A 14,218-nucleotide genomic window follows, 5' to 3' on the forward strand; every position below is an offset into this window, starting at 1 on the left:
TTTTGGAGACTACGTCCCCAAGCTGGCGTGAATACGGGGGTCAAAAGGCCGCCAGTTCCCCATTTTGCTGGGGGCTAGCAGGGAGTCAGCGTAGAGTTCGCAGCTCGAGCTGCCGATACGGCCCCTAGCACTTCCGGGTTAGAGGCCACGCAGGCACACGGTGGCGGCCTGCAGCGGCTGCGCTATGCTCCATGACAGATTCAGCCCATGGACCTGAACCACCAAAGTAGCGCCCCCGATCAGCCGCTCGCACGTCCCGGACCGCCCGCCCACATTGCCCCCAGCCCCGAATGAAGCCCTCCCCTGCGCTCCAATCGTCCCACCCCGACAGCGGCGGCCCCGGACTGAGTCCGCAGCCGCCAGGCGAGGATCCCGGACGGTGTGAGTGCACGTAACCCACACCGTTGGGAATTCAGCCGGTCAGCAACTAAGCATAGCAATGGCCTGAGGCGGTGGACACTTGGCGGGAGTACGCCACTTTGCAGGGGTCAGAGAATTAAGAAACCGCCGCCATTCCCAATTTTGGCGCCAAAACGGATTCTCTGCCCCATCACCGAATGTAATTTTGGCGTCGGGGAGTGGAGAATCCAGCGCCTTAACTCCATTTCTCTCTCCACAGATGCTGCCAGACCTGCTGAGGCTTCTCCAGCACTTTTTTGTTTTTATTTTAAATTTCCAGCAATCTGCAGTATTTTGTTTTTATATCATTTTTTTTTGTCAGACAAGGATGTGACGAATTATGGACCAAGGCGGGCAGATAGAATTTAGCTGTACCTCAGCTGCGACCTTATTTAATGGGGGAGCAGGGTTTGAGCGGCTGAAAAAACTCCTCCTTGCTTCTATAAGTTTGACTTGCTCAATGATTCATGCCTTGGTGTAAATACCAAAATGGAACAGCAGGTGGTGCTGTCTCCTTGAGAAGCTCAGCACTTCATGTCTCATTGGCTCCAGACAGGCACATCAAGGCCTCCAGGCAACTGATTCGGTTTCGGTTCCAGCTGATGTGTTGATAATTTTACATAATTTTTCTGCAGGATATAGGAGGCAGGCGTTGTACTCGTGCTCCATTGCAGCTGCTCTCATTATTGGAGCTTATGGGCGTGAAGGAACCAGGGGCATCCTACAAAGGGAGCAGAGCTGGTGTTTTTTTGAAGTTTTTTCTCCCCCTTATTGCTGGGAGAATGTGGCTGGCCTGTCTTCTCCACTGCTGTGTTGCTTCGTTGTTCTCTCGAAGCTGCTGCCCTCATACTGTAGGATCTGGCTCCTAGCTCGCTACAGCCCACCCCATTCTCCATGTGTTAGCACAGTGATTGCCAGCTGGTGATTTGTTCAAATCCGGGGGGGGGGGGGGGGGGGGGGGGGGCTGGAATTGCAGGCATGAGCAGCACAGTGGTTGGCACTGCTGTCTCACAGTGCCGGGGACCCGGATTTATTTCTGGCCTTGGGTCACTGTCTGTGCGGAGTTCGCATTTCCTCCCCGTGTCTGCGTGGGTTTCCTCCGGGTGCTCCGGTTTCCTTCCAGAGTCACAAGAGGCACAGGTTGGGTAGATTAGCTATGCTAAATTGTCCATTAGTGTCTAAAGTTAGGTAGAGTTGTGTGGGTAAGGCGTGCAAGTGGGCCTGGGTAGGGTGCTCTTTCAGAGGGTCGGTGCAGACACGATGGGCCAAATGGCCTGCTTCTGCACTGCCGGGATTTTATGGTATCGCAGTTGGGCCCGATCCGCTCTCTTCCTGCCCCACCTCATTGACACATAGTTTCCAGTAAGACATACAGCGTAGGCAGGCAGGAACAAGAATGCAGGAATATTTTTTTTTCCCAATTAAGGGGAAATTTAGCGTGGCCAACCCACCTACCCTGCACATCTTTGGGTTGTGGGGGTGAGACCCACACAAACGGAGAGAATGTGCAAACTTCACACGGACAGTGACCCAGGGCCGGGATCGAACCTGGGTCCTCGGCGCCGTGAGGAAACGGTGCTAACCATTGCACCACCGTGCCGCCCTGAACGCAGGAATATGTTATCCCACTGAGTTCTGATGAAGGGTCATTGACTGGAACATTAACTTTACCTTTCCACAGATACTGCCAGGCCTCCTGGGGGAGGCGGGGGGGGGGGGGGGGGGGGGGGGGGGGGAGAGGGGGATATAAAATGCCATCTCCCACCCCTTGCTGCTTGCAGCTAATTCAGTAAAGACTGTGGGTTTCAGTTCCGCTCTGGCTAGTCCATGTGAAACATTGAGCTTTCCACCCACAACTGCATTTGAATGCAACCAAGCCATCAGAGAGCAGCAGCTGCCTTCACACAAATGAGTCGCGTAGTTATCTCCTCCCTCCTTCCCAAGGTGACACTTCTCCTCTTTAAATGAGGAAACCTCTCTCTGTTTAGAACATCAAAGGTCCCTGAATGCTTCTTCTTGCCCTGATTCACATTGAATATTCTTCAAACCAACCAAGCATTTTTCCTCCCCTCTCCTTCCCGACCTCGTTTGGAACAAGGGGAAGCAAAATATCCAAAATTAAAACATAAAAATGAAAGCTGGAAACATGCAGCGGGCTCTGGCAGCGTCAGAGCAGAGGGAAACAGAGTTAATCTTTCAGGTCGTTGACCTTTCGTCTGTAACTGGGAGGAGAAGCATTGATGTGGAAGGTGACATTGCCAGGCCAGACATGGCGGAGTCACAGAGAGCGAGGGAGGAGGAACTGCTGTCAATTTTCGAGGACTTTAGCAGAATTTAGGATTTTAAAATAATGAGCCATTGGTGCCGTGCATCACACTGAGCTGAGGATCAGAGAAATTAAATGATAGAGCAGGTCAAAGGCTAGGAATTCTGCAGTGAGTAACTCACCTCCTGACTCCCCAAAGCCTGTTCACTGAGTCATGAGTGTGATGGAATACTCTCCACTTGCCTGGATGAGTGCAGCTCCAACAACACTCAAGAAACTCGACAACATCCAGGACAAAGCAGCCCGCTTCCACAAACATTCACTCCCTTCACCACCGACGTTCAGTCGCAGCCATGTGTACCATCTACAAGATGCACTGCAGGAATTTGCCAAGTTTCCTTAGGCAGCACCTTGCAAACCCACGACTACTACCATCTTGAACAAGGACAGCAGATACATAGGGACACTACAACCTGGAAGTTCCCCTCCAAATCACTCAGCATCCTAACTTGGAACTATATCGCCGTTCCTTCACTGTCCCGGCCCCGAGTCACTGTCCGGTGAGTTTGCACATTCTCTCCATGTCTGTGTGGGTCTCACCCCACAACCCAAAAGATGTGCAGTGCAGGTGGATTGGCCACACTAAATTGCCCCTTAATTGGGGAAAAAAAAATTTATATTCCTGCATTCTTGTTTCTAATTCAAAATCCTGGAACTCCCTCCCTAACAGCGCCTTTGGAGTATCTACACCTCATAGATTGTAGTGGTTCAAGAAGGCAACTCATCATGACCATCTCAAGGGCAATTAGGGGCGGGCAATAAATGTTGGTCTAGCCAGCGACGCCCACATCTTGTGAATGAATAAACAAAAAGGCATCCTGCCAAGTGAGGAAGCTTCCAGCATTAGGCACACATCTTAAAATATTGTCCTGTCTCCAGAGAGACACTTTGGTCCATCAGATGAGACCTTAAAACAGAGGCTCTGTTCTGATTAAACTGAGGCTCTGTGAAGATGAATGTGATTTTCCTCAGTCTCCCGGTCATCATTCCTCCCACAGGTAACATTGCCCAGGATAAGGGACCAAATTCACTGGTCATTCACCTCACTGCTCCTTGTTTCATTGCACTGTCCTCAAAACGGCTGCCGCATTTGCCTCTACAATGATGATGTGGAGATGCCGGCGTTGGACTGGGGTGAGCACAGTAAGAGGTCTTACAACACCAGGTTAAAGTCCAACAGGTTTGTTTCAAACACGAGCTTTCGGAGCACCGCTCCTTCCTCAGGTGGAACAGATATTTTCAAAGGGAAATTGAATACAATGCTTGAAGTGGAAAGGCTTGATATGGCTTTGGGGAAAGAGGGGTGTGGGGCAAAATGGATCCTTCCTTCAAAGAGCAACCACAGTCACGATGAGCTAAATGGCCTCCTTCTGTGCTGTAAGATTATATGATTACTGTTAAAGTTCCAGCAAAGCACTCCTACTGCAGACCTTTTTGCCTTATCAAGTTACAAAGTTGCCTTTGATGGCCACAGCAATTTACATTTATATATATTTGGGGCAGCAGGGTAGCATGGTGGTTAGCATAAATGCTTCACAGCTCCAGGGTCCCAGGTTCGATTCCCGTCTGTGTGGAGTCTGCACGTCCTCCCCCTGTGTGCGTGGGTTTCCTCTGGGTGCTCCGGTTTCCTCCCACAGTCCAAAGATGTGCGGGTTAGGTGGATTGGCCATGCTAAATTGCCCGTAGTGTCCTAATAAATGTAAGGTTAAGGGGGGGGGTTGTTGGGTTACGGGTATAGGGTGGATACGTGGGTTTGAGTAGGGTGATCATGGCTCGGCACAACATTGAGGGCCGAAGGGCCTGTTCTGTGCTGTACTGTTCTATGTTCTATGTTCTATATAGCTCCTTTAACATAGTCAAATATCCCAAGGCACTTCAAGGGAATGTTCTCAAACAACATTTTGAGGGGCACAGATGGTGTGGATAGGAAAAAACTTTTCCCCTCAGTGGAGGGATCAATAATGGTGGGGGTGGGGGTGGGGGTGGGGGCGGGGGGGGCACAGATTTAAGTTAATGGGCAGGAGATTTAGAGGGGATGTGAGGAAAATCCTTTTCACTCAGTGGGTGGTGGGAATCTGGAACTCATTTCCTGAAAGGGTGCTAGAGGCAGGAACCCTCGCAACATTTAATAGGATTTAGATGATTTCTTGAAACACCACAGCATACAAGGCTACGGGCCAACTGCTGGAATCGGGATTAGAATAGATAGGTGCTCGATGGCCGACACAGACATGATGGGCTGAAGGGCCTCTTATCTGCTCTTTTTAAAAAAAATTTAAAATAAATTTAGAGTACCCTATTCATTTTTTCCAATTAAGGGGCAATTTAGCGTGTTCAATCCGCCTACCCTGCACATCTTTGGGTTGTGGGGGTGAAACCTACGCAAACATGGGGAGGGTGTGCAAACTCCGCACGGACAGTGACTCAGAGGTGGGATCGAACCTGGGACCTTGACGCCGTGAGACTTCAGTGCTACCACTGCGCCATCGTGCTGCCCCCCTCTTATCCATTCTGTTAAACATTTGTGACTGTATGACCAACTGCAAGGAGGTACTCATAATAATCTTGATTGTCACAAGTAGGCATATATTAACACTGCAATGAAGTTACTGTGAAAAGCCCCTAGTCGCCACATTCCGACCCCTGTTCGGGTACACTGAGGGAGAATTCAGAATGTCCAATTCACCTAACAGCACATCTTTCGGGAAGAAACCGGAGCGCCTGGAGGAAACCCAGGCAGACATCCTGTGAGCACCCCTGCTCTCCCTGTGGACACAACCACCCAAGCCAGGAATCGAACCTGGGAACCTGGCGCTGTGAAACAACGGTGCTAACCACTGTGCTACCGTGCAGCCCACACTAGGACATGTGGCCACATGCTTGGTGAAAGAGGTGGCTTTGAATGGAATGAGGGGAAAGAGGTGGAAGTTACAGAGGGTGGTAGCCCCCCTCCTCCTCCTCCTCCCTCCCTCCCCAAGTCCCCCATCCAGATGGCTTTGGGGCACCGCCACCAGAATTGTGTGTGGGTAAATCATGCCCTTCGTTCAAATGGCACCTTCGGGGGTGGGGGGGGGGGGGGGGGGGGGAGGGTTGAGATTTAAAGAATTCGGAAAGGCTGTTTTAAATCTTTCATTCCTTACCAAACCGTTCACAAGTTTGCGTTCCTATAGCAGCTGTTGGAAATATCTCAAAGCGTCAGTCCCCGCCCCCACCCTGTGGATCAGAGCAGCAGCTGTTCTGTGCACAGGAAGATCCCATAGACACCGCGATGGGAGGAACAATCGGTGGACCGGCTGGCGGTGTGCTCCGGCGGGGTGGGTGGTGTTGACTATTTAAAACACCCCCGTCGGATTTTTTTTTAATTGCAAAAAAAAGGCTTTGCTTTAAGACCAATTCGACAGGCACCCAACTTGGTGCCGGAGCTCAGATCAAACGCTCTTTGAATGGGCGTCCTGCCTTGCTGAACAGCACAGAACGTTCCTCGACACATATCCAACCTGTTAATTAATCTGATAATGAGTATTTATTACAAATATCGCGGGTGCTGGAAATCTGAAAGCAGAAAATATATCCATGCAGATCAGAGTGTTGCGAGAAAAGAGTTAAATACTTCGGATTGATTCACTGAACTTGTTTTTTTTTTCAAATTTTGTTTTAACCACAGCAATTAATATATATATTAAAGCCGATAGAGTTTGTCCACGTTAGGGAATGGAAGCTGCGGTTGGAGGGAAGGTCTTCTCCGCTTTTGTTCCACTTCTGTGGCCTGAAGTTTACTATTTTGCTGAGAGTGGGTTTTTTTTGTGTGGGTTTAGTGTCGGCCAATAGAGAACCGTCTGGCCAGGAGAGCGAGTCGTCTTTTCCCCTTTAATGAAAAGAGAAAGCAAATGTGGGGGCTCTGGGTCGCCTCTGGATGTTTCACACCTTGGAGCTACAAGAGAGAGAGAGGAGAGAGAGAGAGATTCAGCTCCTAAAACCAGCCCTCCGGATCCGACTGCAGTCCCTGGAGTCTGTCTGTATCTCTCTCTCTCTTACAGTCAGTCACTTCAAACTGCAGCCCGATCTGATCCCAGCTCCTAAACCGTGCATTCCAGCTCCTGAACATCACTGGGAGCACAGAAGCAGCGAGAGAGAGTGAGAGAGAGGGGGGGAAGAGCTGACGAGGGTTTGATGAAAACCCTCACATTTCTAACAAAACAGGTAAACCAACTCTCAGACCTGGCAGCGATCTCTGCCTGGGCACATTGAAAATTGTTTTTGTTTGGGCTTCTTTTAAAACACACCAGGCACACAGAAAACGAATTGTTCCGTTAAATCAGTCGTTGCAATCTTTTTTGGGGCGCCTTATTGTTGAAACTTTAGCCAAAAGAAAATGTCAAATTGAAAGTTAAACTAGTCACTGATTTGGGGGGGATTGGTCTAGATAATTTTTTAAAATTGAGCTATTTAATGACACTGACTCTGTGGATCATGTATTTAATGTATTCCCCCCCCCCCCCCCCCCCCCCCCCCCCCCCCCCCCCCCCCCCATCCCCCGGGCGTTTGCCGGATCTCCGCGGGTCAGTTTCATGTGAAATTCACACAATTCCATTTCTCTCTGTTAGTTTCAGTGCGAATCTCCTGCCGCCAGGAATGGCCAAGTGGCTCAAGGATTATTTGAGTTTCGGGAGCCGCCGGGTGCCTCCCCAGCCCCCCAAACGCGACTACAGCGAGAGTGAGATCCTGAAAGCTTACCGAGCCCAGAGGAACCTGGACTTCGAGGATCCTTACGAGGAGAGTGAGGGCAGAGCCAGGGCTTCAGAGGGTGAGCATCCGCTCGGACTCTCCTCCGCCCAGCACCAGAAGCCGGCCTCGCCCGACATCAAGTATGTTTCCCCGAAACACCGGCTCATTAAAGTGGACAGCACCGACCTGGGCTGCAGGGCAAAGATACTGGGAACGGAGGAGGCGAAGGGCAAGCCTGAGACTGTGAGTACCGCCCAGCTAACACTTTTTCATGTGTGCGATTGTCTTATTCCCTCTCTCTGGAAAACTTCTGGACAATTGCACGGTTAGTAATGAAGGTAACTGAGGGCGGATCAGCCCCTGTCGCTGGTTAGACACCTTCACCCGCCTGAGAAGCGGGTCCCAGCTGATCAATGTGACTGAGCCACACCAACCAGGTTCCATCCATTTTGGCGTTTCCCTACTCCCATTGCCCCCTCCCCACTGTGCTCTCCCCTTGCCCCCCCCCCCTCTTGACTCACCACTCTCTCTCTACCCCTTGTCCACTCTCTGTCTCCTCTCTTCCCCCACCCCCCCCCCACTCTCTCTGCTCCTTGCCTACCCACTCTCTACCTTTTGCTCCCCCACTCTCTCTACCTTCCGCCCCCTCTACGTTTTGCACCCCTATTCTCTCTACCACTTTCCCCCCACTCTCTACCCCTTGGTCCCCCACGTTCTCCCTGCCCCTTGCCCCCCCCTACCGTCTCTGTCCCTTGCACCTCACTCTCTCTCTGTCCTTTGCCCCCCACTCTCTCTTTATCCCTAGCCTCCCACACCCACTCTGTGCCCTTCCCCCACACTCTCCCACCCCTTGCCCCCACTCTCCCACCCCTTGCCCCCACACTCTCTGTTGTTTCCCTAACCTCTCAACCCCTGAGCACACCTGCACTCTCAACCACTGCCTTCCCCCCCCCCCCTCTCCTACATACCCGGTATCCCCTCCCTACCTATCCCTGTGCTCACTCCCCATTTATTTATGCCCACACCACTTATCAATGTCCCGAGCTCTCTCTGCCCGGGTGACCTCTCACACTTACAGCTCCATTGACACCTGCATTTTTCCACCTCATTGTCCCAGCAACCTTTCTCCATTGCCTTGCGACATTTCCTCATTACACCATGCCCTCTCCCTTTACCCCCCTGGCCTCTCCCTGTTACCGCCGTGCCCTCTCCCTGTTACCCCGTGCCCTCTCCCTGTTACCTAGTGCCCTCTCCCTGTTACCACGTGCCCTCTCGCTGTTACCACATGCTCCCTCGCTGTTACCCCATGTCCACTCCCTGTTACCCAGTGCCCTCTCCCTGTTACCCAGTGCCCTCTCCCTGTTACCCTGTGCCCTCTCCCTGTTACCCCTGTGCCCTCTCCCTGTTATCCCGTGCCCCCTCCCTGTTACCCCATGCTCTCTCCACATTACGCCATGCCCTCTCCACGTTACCCCGTGCCCTCGCCCTGTTACCCCGTGCCCTCGCCACGTTACCTTGTGCCCTCTCCACGTTACCCCGTGCCCTCGTCCTGTTACCCCGTGCCCGCGTCCTGTTACCCCATGCCCTCGTCCTGTTACCCCGTGCCCTCGTCCTGTTACCCCGTGCCCCCTCCCTGTTACCCCGTGCCCCCTCCCTGTTACCCCGTGCCCCCTCCCTGTTACCCCGTGCCCCCTCCCTGTTACCCCGTGCCCCCTCCCTGTTACCCCGTGCCCCCTCCCTGTTACCCGTGCCCCCTCCCTGTTACCCCGTGCCCTCTCCCTGTTACCCCCCGGTCTCTCCCTGTTACCCCGTACCCTCTCCCTGTTACCCCGTGCCCTCTCCGTTACCCCGTGCCCTCTCCCTGTTACCCCGTGCCCTCTCCCTGTTACCCCGTGCCCTCTCCCTGTTACCCCGTGCCCTCTCCCTGTTACCCCGTGCCCTCTCCATGTTACCTCCATGCCTGCTCCCCATGTTACCCCTGCACCTGCTACCCATTACCCCTATGCACTATGTCCATTACCCGCACCCACTCCCCGTTACCCCCAAGCCCCCTCCCCATTACCCTGCGACCATTCCCTGTTATGCCCATTACCCATTACCCCCGCACCAACTCCTCCTTACCCCATGCCACTCCCCATACCCTATTAACTACATGCCCATTACCCCCGTTACCCAGGCGCCCTCTCACTGTTACCCCGGCGCCTTCTCCCCATTACCTCGGCTCCCTCTCCCCGGCGCCCTCTCCCCTTTAGCCCGGCGCCCTCTCCCCTTTAGCCCGGCGCCCTCTCCCCTTTAGCACGGCGCCCTCTCCCCTTTAGCCCGGCATCCTCGCCCCGTTAGCCCGGCGCCCTCTCCCCGTTACCCAGGCGCCCTCTCCCCGTTACCCAGGCGCCCTCTCCCCGTTACCCAGGCGCCCTTTCCCCATTACCCAGGCGCACTCTCCCCTTTAGCCCGGCGCCCTCTCCCCTTTAGCCCGGCGCCCTCTCCCCTTTAGCCCGGCGTCCCCTCCCCGTTACCCAGGCGCCCTTTCCCCGTTACCCCGGCGCCCTCTTCCCGTTCACCGGCGCCCTCTCCCCGTTAGCCCGGCGCCCTCTCCCCGTTAGCCCGGCGCCCTCTCCCCATTACCCAGGCGCCCTCTCCCCATTACCCAGGCGCCCCTCTCCCCGTTACCCAGGCGCCCTCTCCCCGTTAGCCCGGCTCCCTCTCCCCGTTAGCCCGGCGCCCTCTCCCCGTTACCCAGGCGCCCTCTCCCCGTTAGCCCGGCGCCCTCTCCCCGTTACCCAGGCGCCCTCTCCCCGTTAGCCCGGCGCCCTCTCCCCGTTAGCCCGGCGCCCTTTCCCCGTTAGCCCGGCGCCCTTTCCCCGTTACCCAGGCGCCCTCTCCCCGTTACCCAGGCGCCCTCTCCTCGTTAGCCCGGCGCCCTCTCCTCGTTAGCCCGGCGCCCTCTCCCCGTTACCCAGGCGCCCTTTCCCCGTTACCCAGGCGCCCTTTCCCCGTTACCCAGGCGCCCTCTCCCCGTTAGCCCGGCACCCTCGCCCCGTTACCCAGGCGCCCTCTCCCGTTACCCAGGCGCCCTCTCCCCGTGACCCCGGCGCCCTCTCCCCGTTAGCCCGGCGCCCTCTCCCCGTGACCCAGGCGCCCTCTCCCCGTTAGCCAGGCGCCCTCTCCCCGTTACCCAGGCGCCCTCTCCCCGTTACCCAGCGCCCTCTCCCCGTTACCCAGGCGCCCTCTCCCCGTTAGCCCAGTGCCCTCTCCCCGTTAGCCCGGCGCCCTCTCCCCGTTAGCCCGGCGCCCTCTCCCCGTTAGCCCGGCGCCCTCTCCCGGTGACCCCGGCGCCCTCTCCCGGTGACCCCGGCGCCCTCTCCCGGTGACCCCGGCGCCCTCTCCCGGTGACCCCGGCGCCCTCTACCGGTGACCCCGGCGCCCTCTCCCCGTTACCCCGGCGCCCTCTCCCCGTTACCCAGGCGCCCTCTCCCCGTTACCCAGGCGCCCTCTCCCCTTTAGCCCGGCGCCCTCTCCCCGTTACCCAGGCGCCCTCTCCCCGTTAGCCCGGCGCCCTCTCCCCGTTACCCAGGAGCCCTCTCCCTTTAGTCCGGCGCCCTCTCCCCGTTATCCAGGCGCCCTCTCCCCGTTAGCCCGGCGCCCTTTCCCCGTTAGCCCGGCGCCCTCTCCCCGTTAGCCCGGCGCCCTCTCCCCGTTAGCCCGGCGCCCTCTCCCCGTTAGCCCGGCGCCCTCTCCCCGTTAGCCTGGCGCCCTCTCCCCGTGACCCCGGCGCCCTCTCCCCGTTACCCAGGCGCCCTCTCCCCTTTAGCCCGACGCCCTCTCCCCGTTACCCAGGCGCCCTCTCCCTGTTACCCAGGCGCCCTCTCCCTGTTACCCAGGCGCCCTCTCCCCATTACCCAGGCGCCCTCTCCCCTTTAGCCCGGCGCCCTCTCCCCTTTAGCCCGGCGCCCTCTCCCCGTTAGCCCGGCGCCCTCTCCCCGTTAGCCCGGCGCCCTCTCCCCGTTACCCAGGCGCCCTCTCCCCGTTAGCCCGGCGCCCTCTCCCCTTTAGCTTGGCGCCCTCTCCCCGTTACCCCGGCGCCCTCTCCCCTTTAGCCCGGCGCCCTCTCCCCGTTAGCCCGGCGCCCTCTCCCCGTTACCCCGGCGCCCTCTCCCCTTTAACCCGGCGCCCTTTCCCCGTGACCCCGGCGCCCTCTCCCCGTGACCCCGGCGCCCTCTCCCCGTTACCCCGGCGCCCTCTCCCCGTTACCCCCTGCTCCCAACCATCACTAGCTTGTGTCCCCGTTCATATCGGTGAAACTACTCCCAGGTGGGGAAATGTTAGGAACTCATTGTGATTAGCATCCAGACCTCTAACTTCTGGAGATGAAAACTGAATAACATTACTCCTGCCAGAATGGGAGGCTGAAGAGAAAAATCCCTTGTGAGATACACAATGTAGTGACTGAGTGGAGGAGGGGGGAGCGTGAGCCAAGGTTACTGTTCAATTTCAAGGTTCCACAAGCGTTCATAAATCGCCAGTTAACATCCACCATCCCCTGTAAGAGTGACAGGCTCATAATTGTCTGTCTGTTGCCTATTGTATGTTCTACATGTCACTTATGGGATTGTAATGTATTAAATCTTCACACAGTTCAACTATTGCAGCCCTATTAATTCTCTATGATTTACCCAAATGCTGACCTAGAGTGCTGATAATATTGAGGCATCGCTCTTAGAAAAGCAGTTAATGAAAGTAATTTTTGTTTCTATATTTACCCTGCAAACGTGTACGCTTGTGTTCTTCAGGAGGCTGCATTTGACCTCGCGGTAATAGTTACCTTGGATTGATATCATTACATTTTGCTGATAGCTCCGTGTAGCCTGCGCGTTAATTGACAGAGTGATGTTAAATGTTCTCCGACTGGGTACCTCAGCCCTAGGCTCGTAAATTCCTGTCAGTTCCCATCAAAAGATAAAACCTTTGTGCGTGTTTAATTTTGCCTCACCTCCCCCTTCCCCCATCCTCATTCCAATTTCCACCCCTCCTCTACTGAGGTTGCGGACCTGTGACGACAACAACTTATGTTCATATGGTGCTTTTAAGGTAATATAACACCCCATTGTGCTTCACAGGAGCATGATGGAACAAAAGTATGACGCCCGAGCCACACAAGATGGTTGGGATAGGTGACCAAAGTCGATAGGTTTTGTAGAGAGTTGGGGTGGCACGGTAGCTCACAGTGGTTAGCACTGCTGCCTCACAGAGCTGAGGACCTGGGTTCGATCCCAACCCAGGGTCACAGTCCGTGTGAGGTTTGCATGTTCTCCCCGTGTCTGCATGGGTCGCACCCCCACAACCCAGAGTAGGTGGATTGGCCAGGCTAAATTGCTCGTTCATTGGAAAAAAGAATTGGGTACATTAAATTTTTTTTACAAAGTTTTATGGAGTGTCATAAAGAGGTGATTTGGAGAGGTGGATAAGTGTAAGGAGGATGTTTCCCATCTTGGGACCTAGGCAACGGAAGACATAGTCGCCAATGATGAAACAATTAAAATTGGCACACGTGGCCAGAATGAGGGATGTGCAGATATATCAGACGTGCTGGAGGAGAGAGGGAGTGGTGAAGACCTGGAGGAGTTTGAAAACCAGGATGAGCATTTAAAGATGAATTTGTTACTTGACAAGGAGCCAGTTTTGGTTCAACGAGCACAGGGGCGATAGGGGAATGGGATTTGCTATTAATTTAAGCCATGGGCGGGCTTGGATGACTTTTAAATTTACAGAGGATAGAATGTCAGAGGCCAGCCCAAGAGTTGAGTCTGCGGACAACAAATTCAGGAATGAGGATTTCAGCAGCAGACGGGCTGAGAGGCGAAGTCTGGCGGTTACGGAAGTGGAAACATAGAACATAGAAAAATACAGCACAGAACAGGCCCTTCGGCCCACAATGTTGTGCCAAACTTTTGTCCTAGATTAAGAACAAATTAATCTACACTCCATCATTCTACCGTAATCCATGTGTACCTATCCAATAGCCGATTGAAGGTCCCTAATGTTTCCGACTCAACTACTTCCACAGACAGTGCATTCCATGCCCCCACTACTCTCTGGGTAAAGAACCTACCTCTGACATCCCCCCTATATCTTCCACCATTCACCTTAAATTTACGTCCCCTTGTAATGGTTTGTTCCACCGGGGAAAAAGTCTCTGACTGTCTACTCTATCTATTCCCCTGATCATCTTATACACCTCTATCAAGTCACCCCTCATCCTTCTCCGTTCTAATAAGAAAAGGCTGAGCACACTCAACCTTTCCTCGTAAGACCTACTCTCCATTCCAGGCAACATCCTGGTGAATCTCCTTTGCACCTTTTCCAAAGCTTCCACATCCTTCCTAAAATGAGGCAATCAGAACTGCACACAGTACTCCAAATGTGGCCTTACCAAGCTTTTGTACAGCTGCATCTTAACCTCACGGCTCTGAAATTCAAAACAGGCGATGTTAGTGACAGCAGGAATATGGGGTTGAATACTCGCCTCGAGATCAAATGTGACACTGAGGTGAACAGACTGACTTAATCCCAGGCAAGATAGGTGGAATTGGTAGCTCGAGAACCACATTTTGGAGGCGGGACCAAAAACAATGTCTTCAATCTTCCCAATATTTAATTGAAGGATCTGTTGGATATCGGCTAAGCAGTCTGCTAATTTTACAACAGTCTAGAACACTAGAGAGTGGGGGTGGTGAGGTAGGGCTGGGTGCCGTCCTCGTGCATGTGAAA

General features: G+C 54.3%; 1 protein-coding gene across 4 annotated transcripts in view; it reads left to right on the plus strand.

The window, feature by feature from the left end:
* The first annotated feature begins 6,173 nt into the window (after positions 1-6,173).
* Positions 6,174-14,218, plus strand: part of LOC119953207 (SH2 domain-containing adapter protein F-like) — a 334,703-nt gene continuing 326,658 nt past the window's right edge. Inside the window, exons 1-2 of one of the 4 annotated variants that reach the window (XM_038777218.1) lie at positions 6,174-6,925; positions 7,330-7,693. In XM_038777218.1, the coding sequence (XP_038633146.1) occupies positions 7,358-7,693 (336 nt within the window). In that variant the 5' untranslated portion in view covers positions 6,174-6,925; positions 7,330-7,357. The remainder of the gene's footprint in view (positions 6,926-7,329; positions 7,694-14,218) is intronic. The other 3 variants (XM_038777219.1, XM_038777216.1, XM_038777217.1) reach the window with 3 other exon arrangements.

This window comes from Scyliorhinus canicula, chromosome 18, assembly GCF_902713615.1.
Source record: "Scyliorhinus canicula chromosome 18, sScyCan1.1, whole genome shotgun sequence".
Lineage (NCBI taxonomy): Eukaryota > Metazoa > Chordata > Chondrichthyes > Carcharhiniformes > Scyliorhinidae > Scyliorhinus > Scyliorhinus canicula.